Genomic DNA, 18,247 nt, shown 5'->3' on the forward strand with positions numbered 1-18,247 from the left:
TTAGTATTAAGTTTTTAAAATAATAACACAATAGTAATATTCTGTGTTACAAGATTGTAATATTAACTTACCAGACAACGTAAACCAAAGGGGATATCTGGTGGAGGAATCTCACCAAACCAGTGAAGAACATGTGCAGGTCTTTTTTTAAACCTAAAATTAGAATAAGAATGTAATTATTCATTTTAAGAAATTAGAGATTTTTTGCTTTGTGAATTGTTACTTTATTTCTGCAATGCAAAAAACAATAACTTATAAATACTTATTTATTAAAGATTATTTATTTATACTACCATGGTAGTATTTGTTTGTTGCCATTTTAAATAATCAAATAATTTGAAAAAGTATTTGAAAAAATACTTTGGTAACACTTTATTTTATAGTTACACATGGTACATGTACTTACTCTAGTAATAACAGTAAATGATTCATAATTACATGCAACTAATCCTGAACCAAACTCTAATCCTAACCCTACATGTATACTTAAAAAAAAACAAAAAAACATGCAAACTGATTGCCTTAAAAAATAAAATAAAGTGAAATAGGAATAGTGTGTTGAACTGACAAATGCTTAGTATAGATCAGTGTCCCAAGAGGGCCCCACTTTATATTAGGTGGCCTTGTATGTACTTACATCAAAAAATAAGTACAAGGTACTTACTGGGTACAAATTGTATTCCAAAGCACTTTTGCTGATATTGAGATGGGATACGGGTAGAGTTAGGGACAGGTGTGGTGGTGTATGGGTAAGTTTAAGGGTGTAAGGGAAGTAAAAACTGTGTAATTACAAATGTAACTACAGAAATTAATTACAGACGTAATTACATGCAGGTATTTTTTTAAATGTAAGTACAATGTATGTACATTACAAAAACATGTATGTACACAATAAGTGCATTGTATCAAATGATTAATTACAATGTTAGTACATAGTAGTTAAAGCCACCTAATATAAAGTGGGTCCGCAAGATATTGTCACAAATATAGTGGAATTATATCAGCTGAAAATGTAACATTTCACAAGGTGATAATTGTGATTGTAATAGTCTAGTTAATGGTTTAGTCAGAGGTTATGTCCAATGTATTTCCTTCATTTGAAACCAAATAATTGTGATTTACAATAAACAGATAATGACAATAATATAAATGAAGCTCCAAGTGCCCAACCAAAGGGAACACTGATCACCATAACGGTGACTTCAAACAAAAACACTTTAGGAAAATCAACAACAATTTTTGAAGTCATCTTATGTGAACTTATCTCTCAAATTTTTCAGTTGTACTGACAATTCAATCTTCAAAGATGACTTTTGAGAAATGAGTGAGTGCAACTAGAGAAAGGTTAACTGGAGAATTGGAGGAATTGCCCCACCTCAAAAAAAAAAATTGTATTTAATGTTTTGCTTGACACAATGGCGCTCGAAACAATCAATTCATCTTATTTTGGGTTCCCTTTCAGTCGGTCACGTTCGACGTACGTCGGACTGACCGACGAATTGGGACGTGTCTCTGTTCCCTCCTTCAGGGAACGAGGGTTACCATACGTAACCGAGACGTTTTCTGAGCAACCAAGGCATAGGCTGTGGATAGTACAGATTACTAGATTTTTACAATTAAGTTAAGACATCAAGTAAAGTTAACTTAAAAAGTGTAAGTACTGTTGGTTTTTACGGTGTACGTGCCAGTGTTAATTTAACACATTACTCAGTATTTAAATATATAATTACACTGCAAGGACAACTTTATTGAAGAAATGAGAATGTAATGTAAAATCACTTAATCCTAAACACATCCTATTCTAGAAGCAAGTTCTATAAATTCTATTTTTTTTACTTTTGAGGTTTAATGACCAGGAAATCACCATGGTCAAAGTTTTGTTTTTATTTGATCACAGCATCAACTTAATTTTATGTTTAAGTTATAAAAACTGGTATGCACTATTGCAACAAGCCGAAATATTAAATTGCGTATCATCATGCCAAGCTTATGAGTCTTTCAGCAACAATATCATCAAACATTTTTTTTTATGTAATAACAGCCACAAGGAGCCAGAGAATCATCCATTGCTTTTGAAGACAACAACAACATGCTGTTTGAAAACGTATCAGCCTCAAATGTGGTTTTGGTGTCGTCTGTTAAACTTCAAAAAAGTCTAAAGGCAAGAGAAGAAACTTCTTCAGTTGATAACCACCTCCTCCTACCATTGAGAAAATCTCTTTTAGGTCTCATGAGCACATAGAGATTTCTGATAAAGAACTGGTTTCTGGAATCCCGGTTCGCTCGTCAAGTCGAAATTAAGTGCATGTGGTACACTCGCTGCCGAGAGTGTCAGACCACATCATGAATGAACGCCGGCTGACTGTCTCCCAGACGGGAGCCTACAAAAACAAAACACATCCGGAACAACTCATCTGTTTGTTGTTTGTGTGTGTGTGTGCGTGCTTTTGGAATCTCACTCTTGAATGGCATCGTCGAGTTACACCATAAATCTGTCCCTCATCAGGGAGACAAAATGAAAAGGGCTCCCCGCCATAAAACATCTGCAACAGTTCCATCCGCCACTAACACGTAATGGGGTAATTACAGAGTGGGGGGCGGTTGGTTGGTTGGTTGGACAATGCTGAACTCCTTTTCTTTACAGAATGTGCAGCCTGACATCCCGAAAGCTTACCGAAAGTCGATGTCACCCAAACTCCATCCTAGAGGTGCATAATGTATGTCTGATCCTTTTTTTAGGAAGGGTATGAGCTCCCAGCCGGCCGCTCTCCACACCTCCTAATCAAGCGCAATTGAGGTTAACTGTATTGTGCCGAGCTGAAACGCTAGACAGGTAAGCTGCAAAGCCTCATGACTAATGGATGGTGCAAGCCAGCAGAGGCTGTGACCTTTTGAGACACCCCAGGCACCATCTACAGAGCCCGGAGGTGTCCATCAGGCCGACTTACCAATCAAGCACCCGGGCTGAATCCCCCGGCCCGCCCCGTTCGTGGAGGGTCTGTTCCTGCTAGCTCGCTGCTCATGCCCCGTGTTTGTTTTTCTCAGTGGATCACTTTACAGTACAACTCCAAACGCTCCATTGTTCCCCACGACGCAAGCTTGTTTTTATGAAATCAAGCAGGCTCGAAGGTCTCCGGCTCACCCGAACCTTACCGTCAAGTTTTAAGAGTAGCAGTCAAGGCACACGGCCAGCAGAGCAACCAGATGGAGGGTGGCAAAAAGGTCGCGTCCCTGCCCTGCCACTAAACACCGCTATTGTCTGATCGGCTGTGCAAATTTACCCTGCTCTTAGCACACACTCTAGGCAAACCCCGAGACAAGAGGCACACACACTTAACGACAGTAACCAATATAGGACCATTGTCTCTAAACACTCAATTGAGCCACGAGTGTGACAACGCCTAAAGAGTTTCCAGAAAAATAAATTATCTTGTCAAACAAGTGTGTGAAACATTGATCATTGCGGACACCGTGCAAATATTTGCGTATTCTCCCTTTCTTAAACCAGAACAACCAATCCTGGACGTTCTCCGCAATTAGATTTGAAATGTTTTGCTGCTGTTAATGAGATAAAAGCACGACTCGGTTTTCAAAACGGCCCACGGCCTGTGTTATAATGTGATTAGCAGGTAAGCTAAACCCAGGTGTTTCTCAAAAGCATCTCAGGCTGTGATTGTGGAGAGAGGGGAAACCCAGCAGATGCCCCATTAGAGGAACATCACCCTTTTTTTATATGTCCTGCTCCATCATGTGCACTCAAAAAAAAAAAAGGATTTTATGATGCTGTTCACTTTATTTAGGCAATTCATCTTGATTTAACACTATTATATCATGTTTCTGGTTCAGATGTAATTGCTTCATGTTAAATTGACTTAAAATGGTTACTCTTTTACATAACTTGATGTTTTCATTTTGAAGTAACACAAACAAACAAGACTTTCACTTCCCATCATGCTTTGCCAAGGGGCTGAATTCAGAGAGTAAATGATTAAATAAAGTGGTATTTTATGCTTTTTGTTAAATGTGTTAAATGTTGGTATTTATAAGTTTCTGTTATGTTAGTGTTTTGGGGGATTACCACACTGGAAAAAAGTGTGTTGATTTACATGATTTAATTGTGTACACTCTAAAAAATTCTTAATGTTGGGTCAAATATGGACTAACCCAGCAGTTGGGTTGTTTTAACCCAGCGATTGGGTTGTTTTGAGCATATATTTTACCCAACCGCAGGATTAAAACAACCCAATCGCTGGGTTAAAACAACAAAATTGCTGGGTTAGTCCATATTTGACCAAACATTGGGTTAAAAAACCCAGCATTTTTTAGAGTGTACATCGGCGCCACATCAGTTGCGTTAAACAAACATAATTTGTTCACTTCAACATCATGGAACGAATACATTTTAAGTGACTCAATTAAGTAGTTTTAAAGTGATTTTTTTAAGGCTCCCTGTCATGATTCATGTATTCATTCATCTACTTCAATTTCATATACTTTAATGTTACACAACTAAATTATAATACTGCACTAGCTAGTTTACAAACATTTAGCTAGCAATTGCACACATTAGCATCTGAAGCTCCCATAGTGACATTAGTTTTATTAGTTCACAGCTTAAGCAAATTGCTCCACAATAATCCATAATAATTTAAATTGTTCGAATAATTCCAACATAATTGAATATTAAACTCTATGAAACACAATCAAGTCGCCCCCTTTCTCATCTTGCAAAAAAAAAAAAAAAAAAAAAAAAAAAGTTTTTACATAACAACATTTACTCTCTCTTGATTTAGCCATATGCAAAGCATGCTGGGAATTAACAAGCCCAGTTTCAGTTAATGCAACACAAATCATTCATGTAATTCATGTAACAACACAAACGGATTAAGTTTGACTTCAATTTGACTTATATTTAAGTGGATTGAACACAATCAAATTAAGTTTGGACAAAATGTATTGCAATGCTGATGCTTTATCTCATTTTAATTAAGCAATTTGAGCAAGCAGTAAAAAAATAAATAATAATAATTCAGTGCATTGTGATGAACTGTAGAGCATGTGCTTGGGTTGAGGACCTGCTATATATTTTACAAAGATATTCTACAGACTTTTTTTGATGTTCAAAATAACTAATCCTTAAACACTTAAAACTCTAACAGGTCTTTCAATTTTCTTAAACACACAGAAAACGCAAAATCTGCATTAGGGCAGCAGTCTGAACAGCAACAGCACTGACTGGCTCAGCAAGAGTAAATTATGTTCAGGAAACATTTACACATTTTGCAGACGCTTTTATCCAAAGCGACTTACATTGCATTCACGGTACACATACATTATTGACAATTCTTGCTTTCCCTGGGAATCGAACCCATGACCTTGGCGTTGCTAGTGCCACGCTCTACTGGTTGAGCTACAGGAAAGCATAAGATGCAGCATTCACAGAACACGTCAAATGAAATTGGTGTGATCTTGTTCACTTTGGATGAATTTTACACATCAGTGCAATTAACCCAGTTTAAGTTCAAATGAATCAGTTCTACTGTGTGGAAATAGGTCTCATAATTATATTAAGTTAGACCAACAAGCTTTTTTGAGTGTTTTTCTGCAAGCTGTGAAAAAAGGTGTGGAAACTGTTTTCACTAGAAATTGCTAGTATATTTCATAAACAATTACAATGAGCAAGTAACACATTGAATTAATCATGAAATGTTGTAAATGTAAAATTGTTTTATTAACAACTTTGAAAAATCTCTTCTTCTTTTTTTTCAGCGCAGCCACTAATTGCTTTGACCCTTGTTGATATAAAAACCTTTTACAAAGAGCACTGAAAAAAAGGTGTGTTGGATTTACATGATTTAATCATGTACATCGGTTCCACATGATTCAATTAAGTTAAACGAACATAATTTGTTCACATAACTTCATCATGGAATGAAGTAATTTTTAAGTAACCCAATTGAGTAGTCTCAAAATTATTTTAATATGGCTTCCTAACAACATGGTGTGCACAGGGGGGCTTGAGACCCTGACTCTTCAATCAAATCATATGATTATTTTGTTTTTAGTATATTTTAGTGGTCACTTGACTGATTTATAAGACTGCACAAGCTAACTTTTATTCTGTTAGCCAGCAATAGCACATAATGAACATGTCAAGTGCTATGTATGAAATTCTTTTTAATGACGTGCTGTCTAAGTCCACAGTATAAGCAATCGCTCCGCTCTTTTCCACTATGGTAACCCAGTATAATTTGATTATTCCAACATAATTAAACATTAAACACTATTAAACAATATAAAGTATCCCCCTTATCTAATTTTGCCCAAAAAACACATCAAATAACACTTAAGTTCAAAATGTTTACTCTTTTCGTCAAGTCCCACGCAAAGGATGCTGGGAACTACAGTTTCAGCAAAAATCATGTTCGAGTACTTGATTGGTTCACATTAACCCCAAATAATGTAATCTAGTAGATTGCACATTTAAGAGAAAGACATTAATTGAAAGCAAAGAAATCATGTTTAGAAGAGAAACACAATTTTGTTGCGTAGATTGCAAATAATAAGATTACGTAAATCGGACAATGTGTGTTTTCTTTTTTCACTGAGGACAGTGCTACAAAATTAGACGAAAGTTAATCTGACCTTTGACCCCAAGGCATGGGCAAGTGTATGAACTATTTGGGTCGGTCTTTTGTCTGTGCCTGTCCAGCGGATGAATGCAGGGCTACACTGGGGGTCAGTCAAGGCATCTGCCACCCTTCAAGCATGCGCTCATCCACCCTCCATCTTCCCATCTGTGTGCACTGCTGTCCTTCTGTCTCCTCAAACACACACTCCTCCTTACTGTCTTTTGATCTGTCTCTCTTCCCATTCAATTTTATGGACAGGCTCTTGACACATGTGTGTCCTCTAATCTTAATCATTAACAAGAGGACGTTAAAAATGGGAGAAATTTGAATGTGCTTAAATGTTTTTTTTCTTCATATATTTTATATATATATAAATAATATATATTATTATTATTATTATTATTATTATTATTATTATTATTATTATTATTATTATTATTATTATTATTATTATTATTATTATTATTAGAGCCCCTTAAAAGGACAAGGTGAAGAAAAAATATGAGGTGGGTGGAAAAATTGTATGTCAATGCTCTCGCAGACTTTTCTGTTTTTTTGCAAGCGAATATGTGGGTTCAAACACAAAATCTTTGAATTAAATATATTTTTTCAACCAACAGGTCTCTGTAGGGGCTCCGTACATTTCGGCTCATCTCTTTTTTCCTTTTCTTTTTAATGCAAGAATCAAGGTTACAATCTTTGGAGGGTTTAAAAGCAGAAATGAGGCTAATAATTTTATATAAAATACTTATATGGACCCACTTTATATTAGCTGGCCTTAGCGACTGTACTAACATTTTAATTATTAATTTGATACAATGCACTTATTGTACATACATGTTTTGACATTGCACTTACATTCTTTAAAAATACCTGCATGTAATTACATCTATAATTCATTTCTGTAATTACATTTATAATTACACTGTTTGCACTTCCCTTACACCTAACCCTACCCTTAAACTGACCCACACCACCACACCTGTCCCTACATTTACCTGTATCCTGATCTCAATATCAGCAAACATGTTTTGCAATACAACACAATTAGTACATTGTTGTGTATTAAAAATTGAGAATTATTTGAGCTGTTTGCAACATTTTACTGTTTATAGTGAACATTCCCTTTGATATTTTATTCAAATGTATTAGTCCCACTTTTAAATTATGCTTTCTTAATTGATGCTTATGCTGTCTACTTGATGAATCCATTATCAGTAATTGATTTGCAAGATTACGGGAGCTTCTTTCTTTATATCTTTGAGATAAAGCATTACCAGAGCCCTCCACAGTCGAAATCCTGTCGGATAGCGCCGTGCACAGATGTGATGTGTCAAGGCTATTTATGAAGAACATTCCCCAAAACTCGACTGAAAGGTATCTGTCCCTCTGCCAGGCATTTCACTGTACAATTTTATGAAAGAAAAACACACATACACACACATTAGACATAACATTCAAATAAACAGTGATGTCTCAAGAGGCATTCCCGACAGTAGAAGATAGCTCTCCAATGACCAGGAAGAGCCATTTACTTAATGCAGCTCTGAGTCCAGGAATGCACTGAGGAACCCGGAATGGTAAACTCTGCATTCCATTTAGCTAAACACCCTCTGTATCTTCTGCATTCCGATCTCCATCTACTCTTTCTATGAACCCGGCCATTATTTCATAAATCAGAATCAAATAGGAGACAGTCTCGGGTCTGCAATCAGTCTCCTCTATCCTTTAAAAGGTCAATGATGTTCAATAAGTAAAATAAAACTTTCCGTTTTTGTTCAGTTTTCATACTCAAAAGTCTTTGAAAACCTCAACTAAGGGCCCAAATCCACAATATGATCAAGATGAAATGAAACCATATATTAGCACAATATTTTATTCTGATCCACAGCAAATATATCTAGTATGTGTGCCTTTATACGCAATCTTTAATCAGTGCTGTCCACAATAAACCATTTGTGTAATCCATAAATGAAGATGGTAACGTTACTAATTATTAATCTTGGTTAATGTTAATTTCGACATACAGTAAATATAGACATAATACATTTATAATATTTTAATTCTAATATATATTAGCCCTTAATTATGCAGAACTTTAAGGCTTATATATATATATATATATATATATATATATATATATATATGTGGATTACACAAATGGTTTATTGTGGACAGCACTGATTAAAGATTGTGTATAAAGGCACAAATACTAGATATATTTGCTGTGGATCAGAATAAAATAATGTGCTAATATATAGGCTATATATATTTATATGTGCACTATATAGTATAGTATGAATAAAGGCATCATTTATTTACCGAAATTTGGGGGCAGCATTTCTTTTTCTTTTTTATTAGGTTGAGGTTACACTTTATTTTAAGGTGAGGTACATTGTCAAAGAAGTACTAAGTAATATTATTTAACTACATGTACTTTCTTTAGAGGTACGGTTAGGGTTTGGTTTAGGGTTGGTGACTTGTAATTATGCGTAATTTACTGTTATTACTATAGTAAGTACATTAAGTAACGTAACTGTGTCACCTTAAACTAAAGTGAATAACACTTTTTTTTGCAGTGTCCTTTTTTCATTACATGTACTTACTCATAGTAATAACAGTAAATTATGCATAATTAACCCTCACCCAAAGCCTAAACCTACCCTAACCCTAAGTGCATGTAGGTCATTAATATTACTCAGTACTTAAAAATATATCATTACACTAATAATATTGAATTAATTTAGGTAACACTTTATGGTTGCACTTTATTTTAAGGTGTCATTGTTATTTGTAATTATATTTTTAAGTACTGAGTAATATCAATGAACTACATAGGGTTATGGTAGGATTAGGGTTAATTATGCATAATTTACTTTTATTACAATGGTAAGCATGTGACATATGTAACAAGGGCACTGTAAAATTAAGCGTAACCATAAAGTGTTACCTAAATCAATGTCATTTTATTGAAGCGAATACTTTTGTTCAGCAGGGATGCATTCAATTAATCAAAACAGACTGTAAAGAATTTTATACTTTGTTACAAAAAAATCTATTTCAAATCAATTAAAATGTTGTTCTTTTGAATGTATATTTAAACCCGGATTAATGAATGAACTAATGCTGAAACTGAACCTATTGTAAAGTACCAGGAAGATGGTTGGACTTGCAGGATGAGTTCCTGTGTTTTTACCCAGCTTTTTAAACAGTTCTTAAAAGGACCTGTAATGGCTGATGAGATCCCACCTGACACTGCACATGCTGTCTCCATCCTCATTCTGAAAGACATTATCATCGTAAGTGTCATTCGCATAGACAGCTAAAGGGCACATTAGCATCTTTTTTCCCCTTCCTTGAACAAACATGTGTAGAGTGGCATGATACTGTAACAGAGTCTGGACAACATATAGCATTTCAAAGCAATTTCCTAATTGCTTCCAGGCCAAGGCTGATGCCTATATGGAAGCAATCCCATCCTTCAACCTTTTCATCTGCAGATTGGGAAACATTACAGTGTTAAGAAAACTTGACCTGGGGACAGCTAATTCATTGAAAAACAGCCTGTTGCTCATACACTCGGATCCACACTGGAGATGTATTTCCTTAAATCTCTGTGGTCCACATGTTTCAACACTGAGAGGTGACTGTGCGAGGCATTACCCTGCCACATATTAGCACCATTACGCGGAGCTGATTATTGGAGCAGAAACGTATGCGAGGATAAAAACTCTGCTAATAATGCACCGTGAAAACAAGCCACAGAACTCTCATGGGGTTTTAAAACTGTCCGAGGGCTAATAAAAACGTGAAACAGATCAGGTGAAGAGCTGGATCATCTCACAAGAGGAACTGTCAGGAGAATGGAAACAAAAGATGGACACATGAAAAGAAGCTGCTGAGTGAAAACAGTCAGACTTCACACAGGGCTGAAAGTAGCATTCTAACGCCGTGTGAAACTTGAAATGAAATGGAAAATAACAACAAAAACTCTAAAATCTGCTCGGGCCCCAAACTCAGAAAAAAGTAATGTCAGTGATGTGTTTAATCTAATTTGGTATAGATATTGAGTTTTTCCAAAGAATATTGACACCATATTTGTGTGGTTAAAAACCATATCATTCAAAAGGATAGAAGCCAACGTGAAGTTTACAGGAATCAGGATTTGAAACATGGTTCTCAACAGCTGCTGCAGGTCATAATCTCCAGTGTCCCGGGACAATTATTTAACCCCAATCTATGTGTAATTTTGCAGACTAGATTAAACCATTTTAAAACAAAAATGTTGCCGGTTAGTGGCATCACATTCCATTCATATACTTCAAATATTTTAAGATATCTGGGGAGATATCTTTCTCTATACATATATAGAGAGAGTTGATCCTTCTGGTAGACCAACTGGAACTAAATAAGAGAAAAGCTTGACATGTAGTTAAATACATCATCCAAAATGTTTTTTGAAAGACAAAAGATTTAAATGGATCTGGGGAGTCACTGGCACCACACAAAGTGCATTTATTCCTTTTATTAGTACAGTAATAGTGTGGATATAGTATTATCCATTGATATACTGTATTTATATATATATATATATTTGGGAAAAACCTTAAACTCTAGCTGAATGCACCTCAGAACGTATATTCTATGCAATTATGAGGTAGACATCGATAATGGTATTTCCACCCTCAGCAATAATGAAAACATTTTAAATTAATTTTGTTTTATCTGCGTAAGAAATACACGATTATCATGGAACTCTGTACATCACAAATAATAAAATAATTATAGAATAGAAATTATAGCGATTTGAGTGCATTTATAAATGTACATTAACAAAGAAATGCGGTTTTGCATTCCTTCATACGTTGCACTTTAGGTTTTACTTTACAAATATTTACAGCTCAAATAATGAACAACAGTGCATTCAAAGCTAATGTGCATTTAAATATAATCTCGCTTGCGAGTCTCTTTTTTCCCTCCTTGTCAGTCAATAGGTCGAGGGGGGAAAAAACGCTCCTTCCAGACTACTTGGACAGTTGCTGAAGTGCATTTTGTAAAGATGCAAACGTTGATGGATCTCCATTTTCTGTTCTTTTTTACTTCTCTGAAAGTACAAAATGACATTTGTTTTGGATTTTTCCCTACAGTAAAACGTCCAGGCACTTCAAAAATCAGTTGTCCGATGCTCCTCCGAAAGCATCAATCAGTCTCTTTCTTTCTCGCTGCAGGGATGAAGCAGAATCGCTTTACGCCGTATTTAGTGTTTGGTACATTCACCTTTGCCCCCCAAAACTGAATATGGCTCGATTACGCACCGGTGATCGTAAAAAAGCGTTTGCAGGGCACTGCGTTTTGCTCATTCATATCCATATACCATACAGCATCTTACCATACAGTATAACTAACAGAAGAGTTTGAACAGGTGCCCGTCTCCACATTCTTCTGAGTCCGCACAGATAATGGTGTAACACAATCCTCAGTGAATCCTGTCCAGACGGTTATGCGATAAATCTGGCGTTTCTTCTATCTGCCTCGACCGAGGGACGAATCGTTATAGAAATATGTGTGGTTTGTGGGCACGTAATTACAAAAAAATAAGAACCCCAGCGTGTGTAAGGAAAAATGACGCCGAATCGCCTAAAACAAGATTTTGTTCCAAGTCTAGAAAAAACTATACACGCGTTCTTGGCACAACTATGAGCAGTGGCCGGTGGAGACAGTTTAAAATGTCAAAATGTTTCTGATGAAGAATCCCTTTTGCATAGGTGAAAATGCGCAGATTGGGCAGCTCAAGCGCGTCTTTGCGCATCGTTCAAGTTTTGTTTTGCCTTGGTGCCAAACCCTCGTGTGTGATTCGCTACCTACAGCCACACTGTTCGACCACCATGTCCTCGTACTGTTTGTACACGACGTTGTTGCCGGAGTCTATGTATAGTATACTGATGGGACTGAGTTTTGTGGGGACGCAACAGCTCGGTGGCGTGCTGTTGGGGTCCATGGAGTTCATAAGCGTCTGAATGATGGCGTGGTTGGTCGGCTCCAGGTGCGACCTCAATGGGAAGTCGCACACGCCCTCGCAGTGGTAGGCTTCGTAATCCAGGGGAGCGATGATCCAGTCGTCCCATCCCAGCTCTTTGAAATTAACATGCAGTGCCTTTTTGCTGCATCTCGATTTGGACTTTTTGCCATGTCTTTTCCCGTGGCGATTGTTGAGCGCAGTTCTCCGTCTGCGCCGCGCTTTAAACTGCAGCGCGCTCTCCTCCTCCTCCTCCTCATGGTCTCCGCGAGACTTGATCTTCTCTTTCATCTCATTAAACAGGTTTTCTCTCTTCCTAGACCGCGTGTAGACCACCAAAATGGCCCTTTCTTGCTGCGTTCGGCCGTGCCGGCGGAACCCCAGTTGATTTAGGTCGATTTCAGTGTCAGATTTGCCGTGCGTAACCTTGAGCTGGAGACAGAGCTGATTCCCTTGATGCCTATTTTTAAAAATCCCCCAAACGTCCAGAACCTCCCACTCCGCTTTTCGGGAATCCTGAAGATCAATAGATCTGGAAGCCAGTGGCCTCTCTGATCGACATGAGAGTAAATGAATGTTGTAGACGCCTGATGGAGACGGTTGAACATCCCCGGGCGCTTTGCGAAATATCCTTAATTCAGCACCGACCAGCTCCTCTTTGTCTGAGAGAGTTGAGACATCAAACAGATACGTTTGTCTTCGCAAAGGAGAGAGCGTGAGATCGTCTGCAAGATAAAGAGAAATAATTGCAGTCAGATTCACTTAGAGTGACTCACTTTCTCATAAAGGGGTCAGGTAAAACCTAAAAAGCCTTATTTTCGGCTTTCTTCTAGTCTTTGTTGAACAAAATGAACAGCGGAGAGCAAATAGCTCATTTAAAAAAAAAGATATTGAAAATGCAATGCATTTGAGATAAATATTATACTTTTGTTTTGCTAAAATGTTGGGTAACCGTAGCAAGCATGCAACATTTTAAATTATTGAGTTTATATTCAAATGTAGCGTGGCATAAAAATAAATAGAAGATGGATTGTTAAATAATTACTTTGTTGACTCACATTCTAAAACTCCTTATTGTCAGCTTTATTTGAGTTGGAATGTGAGACAAACTCACACGAAATCAAAAATCAAGGAGAAAATCAAGGAGAGAAAAAAATATCAGCAGTAGCCTACAAATTTGTTGACAAATATTTTGTAAGGTCAGAGGAGAAAAACTTTTGTTTCCCCTCCGTTCTTCAGGTGTAGCACGGTTCAGCACACGACCCTCGAGAAGAAATGTTTTTTTCGATAAATTTAGTCGTTTGGGGATTCAAAAAAGTTCTTGGTTGTACTTTACCAGTTCTTCAGATCAAATCTGAGTTCTATGAAGCACCAAAGTTTTTAAACCATCTTTTTGTTTTAAAAACTTTGCTTTATATATATATATATATATATATATATATATATATATATATATATATATATATATATATATATATATATATATATATGTGTGTGTGTGTGTGTGTGTGTGTGTGTGTGTGTGTGTGTGTGTGTGTGTGTGTGTGTGTGTGTGTGTGTGTGTGTGTGTGTGTGTGTGTGTGGTCATTATTCCTGTCTAATAGATATTAACTGTTTGCAAAATAGTTTTGTCATAAACATGTACAGGTGATAACACAAATAAGAGAGATCTGGTAGCCATAGTGTGTGTGGGGGGGGGGGGGTGCGCCAGACACAAAGCGGCATACTGTACGTGTTGAACAATGCACAATTAATGCATTCTTTCCCCTTCAGGAATCCAGAGGCCTAGTCGCACTTTATCACCGCCTTTTATCTCTCTGACGGACCAAACGAGAAGCATTTATCTGCATTCACGTGGGCTTGTGTATGTAAGAAATTTAGTTGAACTGTTAGACTATTATCGCTCCAAATACGCCTGGGGCGCAGATATAATTTTGTCTGAACAAAAATGCCAGACAAATACGTGCATAATTTTGAATAACACCAGACTAATTTTAATTGGGCAGTTCGAGAGCCGATTGCTTTTTAATGTTCGGGAATACTAAATAAACCCACTGCAGTTAAAATCAAAACCTAAAAACTCCTTTTAAATGAGCATTTAGAACAAAGAAATCGAAAATTAAACAAACAGGTTATAGTATGACATTTTTGGCCAGGCGTATACTTGTCAAATTGTTACAATTAAAGGTTTGTGTTCGTCCCTATGCACGTATGGTCCACATTAGCGTTTTTATAAGACCTCAAACAAATCGAATACAAGGTCACCAAATAATTAACAGTTCTGAATTCCCTCCCACCCCGTTGAAATGCACCCCTCTTATATTTCATCCCTTCTGCCAAAAACAAACGGGTTCAAAAGTGATTATTGCGCATATAAAATGCAATTGCATGCAGCAAGAGTTGGACGAGTTTATGCGACGGCCTAAACATAACTGAGACAAGTTTAGCCACGAACATAAATGTACAAATCGCTTTTAATCAATGAACATTCTTGTCCAATAATTTCAATCTGTAGGATGAGAGAGAGAGAGAGAGAGAGAGAGAGAGAGAGAGAGAGAGAGAGAGAGAGAGAGAGAGAGAGAGAGAGAGAGAGAGAGAGAGAGAGAGAGAGAGAGAGACTTCTCTTGCTGTGGCTACCGGGGCACCATCTGCGTTTTAATGAGTTACTTACAAGTGCCAAAAGTAATTTTCATACATTCCGTTTGTTCTTGTCTGATCTTGCAACCATAACGATCTAAAATTTGGGGAAATGTCTTATCTGTTTTGGAGGAAATTCCTTCCTGTTACACAAAAAAGATTACCGCCTTATCATAATTGAACGGCGCTTGAGTGGAAATGATTCTTGATGACATTCAGCAGCGAATGACGCGCATGGCGCATATAGCCAATACACTGTAGTGCAGCCAGGCAACTGGAACAGTTTGGTTTTGCATTAAGCACTGAGGGTAAATGTTACACACCTATTTCTACAGCGCTTTAAGGTGCTTATGAAAAACGTTTTGATCCGTAACCCCGCGTAATGCACCAAACTATCCATCATTTGAATGTTATAAAGTCAGCAAAATCTCCATAAAGTAACAATTCTCCTAACTTGAATAGACGTAAGGTCCTCTCCAGTTTTTGCTCTCCTCTTTTGGTCATGTGCCACTGGCTGAACTAGTTCATTACGGGAGAATAGACAGTGTTTGATATGTTATGACATGGACACTCAATTAGATCACCCAGTTCAAATACTCCAATCAGCGGTTTGATGCAAAGCAACCCTCAGAGGGTCCAGTGAAGGGTCATAGCCAATGACACATCAAATCAAAATCAGTGAGGAAAGTGAAGCTTTTTTCATCAAATCAGTGCGCTTCTCTTCTTTCGGCGTACGCGTTTATATCTGCAAACGAAAAGTACAATGTTTGCGCCTTCCTCTTTTTGTTGCATGTGTTCGTTTATCGCCACAAAGTTCACACAATTACTTTGTAGCAAGGACATATTAATTTAAGTGCAACTTTTACGCACATTATTGTTCAATAAAAAAGGAATTGTGGAGTAGCTGGATTGCAAGGTTTTTTTTTTACTTTTAAAAGGAAAAAGAAACTATTTAATTTGTATTGTAGGAATAAAAATATAACATTTCAGTACAGTTTGTATTCATATATTATATGCGTATGTAGCTGCAATTTTTCCTCATGAGAACCGCTCGGACTGCTTGCACGCGAGAATGTAAAGGGAATGATTTATTGCCTTCATTTAGAAAACGCACCAATTAGTGTTTTATTGGCATGTTACCTTAGGGTCAATGTAAAGCCAATATAACTTTATACTAGCCAAAAATATGAGGTCGTGCTGACCATTAAATTGCGGCCCAAGCAGGATGAGCGATTACCAAACCATTAACAACCTCTGAAAATAATTCATCCAGTTTAAACGGAAGATCTCGTTTTCCCTTTAACAATAATCCAGGTCAATTTCAGATGCTTTTTTTCTTTTTCTTTTTCTTTAGAACAGAAGAGTTTAAAGCATATACATCATTTTTAAACGATTATTAGAATCAAGATTTCAAGTAAGAATAATGCTTAATAAAGACTAAAAAACGCTAGAGTGCATAATTCAGATAATGCATGGACAAGGGAATAAAACAAAACAAACCTTTTCCCCTGTCTACAAAACTCGTTATGGTATTTGCAGACTTTGAAGAGCGGAAAAAACTTGCATTGAGTCCCAGTTTTTCAGCGGCGGAGTAAGTCCTATATATAGAGATCATGTAGTCGTGAGGCACAACCGGGTCCTTTAAATCATCCCGACGACTCGCGCCCGGGGAGGATGCGAGAATCTCTTTGAGAAATTTGGGTGACCTTTGTCCATCATGCGCGCTCCTGGCACCCTTGCTCCTTTTCTGCGATAGAAGCGCAGCTGACTGGCAGCACGGTAAACTCCAAAGGAAAATGAAGAGCGTGTATAAGGCGACTGCTCTTAAGGCATCCATGGTGTTACTGTCCCCCCAAAAGTGAAGCCGAGCCGTGTCTCCCAGTGAAGCCGGGGATTTTTTTGGTCTGTGTTTTTTTTTTTTTTCTTCACGAACGCGAAAAGCGCGAGATCCGTGTTGCGTGTCTCAAGTGAAGTGCGCTCAAGAGTCCGAGGCTGACACACTCACTCAGAGTCACGCCCACTACACAGAAGCTCCTGTATTTATTGGAGAACTTCTCCAGACTCTCTGAAAACCTTCCGAGTTGTTGTTTTTTGTAGGCCTATGTCATTTTAATATTTGCTATAAAAATAAATAAATAAAAATATATTTTTAAAAATAGTAGTAGGCTTGTAGTCCTCAGCATTATTATTACTATTATGTTTATTATATATAGGCTAAATAATAGCGATATAAAAATATGAAGAATAAATATTATAATGAATGTACTTTAATAATTTCATATCATTAATGTATTTAAAATGTAATTATGCTTTTCATTAATGATAGATAGATAGATAGATAGATAGATAGATAGATAGATAGATAGATAGATAGATAGATAGATAGATAGATAGATAGATAGATAGATGGATAGATGGATAGATATATAGATAGATAGATAGATAGATAGATAGATAGATAGATAGATAGATAGATAGATAGATAGATAGATAGATATATATATATATATATATATATATATATATATATATATATATATATATATATATATATATATATATATATATATATATATATATATATATATATATATATCTGCTTAAAACAGTGACATGTTTGGTCACCTTATAAATTAACAAAATATGATGGACAAAAAATTGCTATATAGGACATAAAATTGCTCGGTCTCAGGAGTCATAGGCTACTCTCTGTCTCTGCACCAGGCAACGCAACAGGATGCCAGGTCTTCCAAGTAGACTAACATGTTGACAGAGGTTAACAGGTCGGCAAAAATATTCACAGATCTATTGCACCGGCTAAAAGGGATCACTGCTGGGCACATTGTCTGGCGAAGAACTGCACCAGTCCCGTACAAAGAGAAGTTGCTTAATAAATCAGTACCATTAGTATGAAATGGAGAAATGGAGAACTTATTTGCAGGTCGTGTGAGAATATATTGTT

The 18,247-nt window shown here is 36.7% G+C and overlaps 1 protein-coding gene across 1 annotated transcript; it reads right to left on the bottom strand.

The window, feature by feature from the left end:
• Positions 1-11,322: 11,322 nt before the first annotated feature.
• On the bottom strand, positions 11,323-17,237 carry gdf6a (growth differentiation factor 6a). Its single transcript, XM_067449578.1, has 2 exons — positions 16,786-17,237; positions 11,323-13,373 (listed from the first exon to the last, which is right to left on the bottom strand). Exons 1-2 carry the CDS (start codon positions 17,120-17,122, stop codon positions 12,490-12,492), a joined length of 1,221 nt encoding a protein of 406 aa, XP_067305679.1. The 5' UTR covers positions 17,123-17,237; the 3' UTR covers positions 11,323-12,489.
• Between the last annotated feature and the right edge of the window lie 1,010 nt (positions 17,238-18,247).

Source organism: Pseudorasbora parva, chromosome 7, assembly GCF_024679245.1.
Source record: "Pseudorasbora parva isolate DD20220531a chromosome 7, ASM2467924v1, whole genome shotgun sequence".
Taxonomy (NCBI): domain Eukaryota; kingdom Metazoa; phylum Chordata; class Actinopteri; order Cypriniformes; family Gobionidae; genus Pseudorasbora; species Pseudorasbora parva.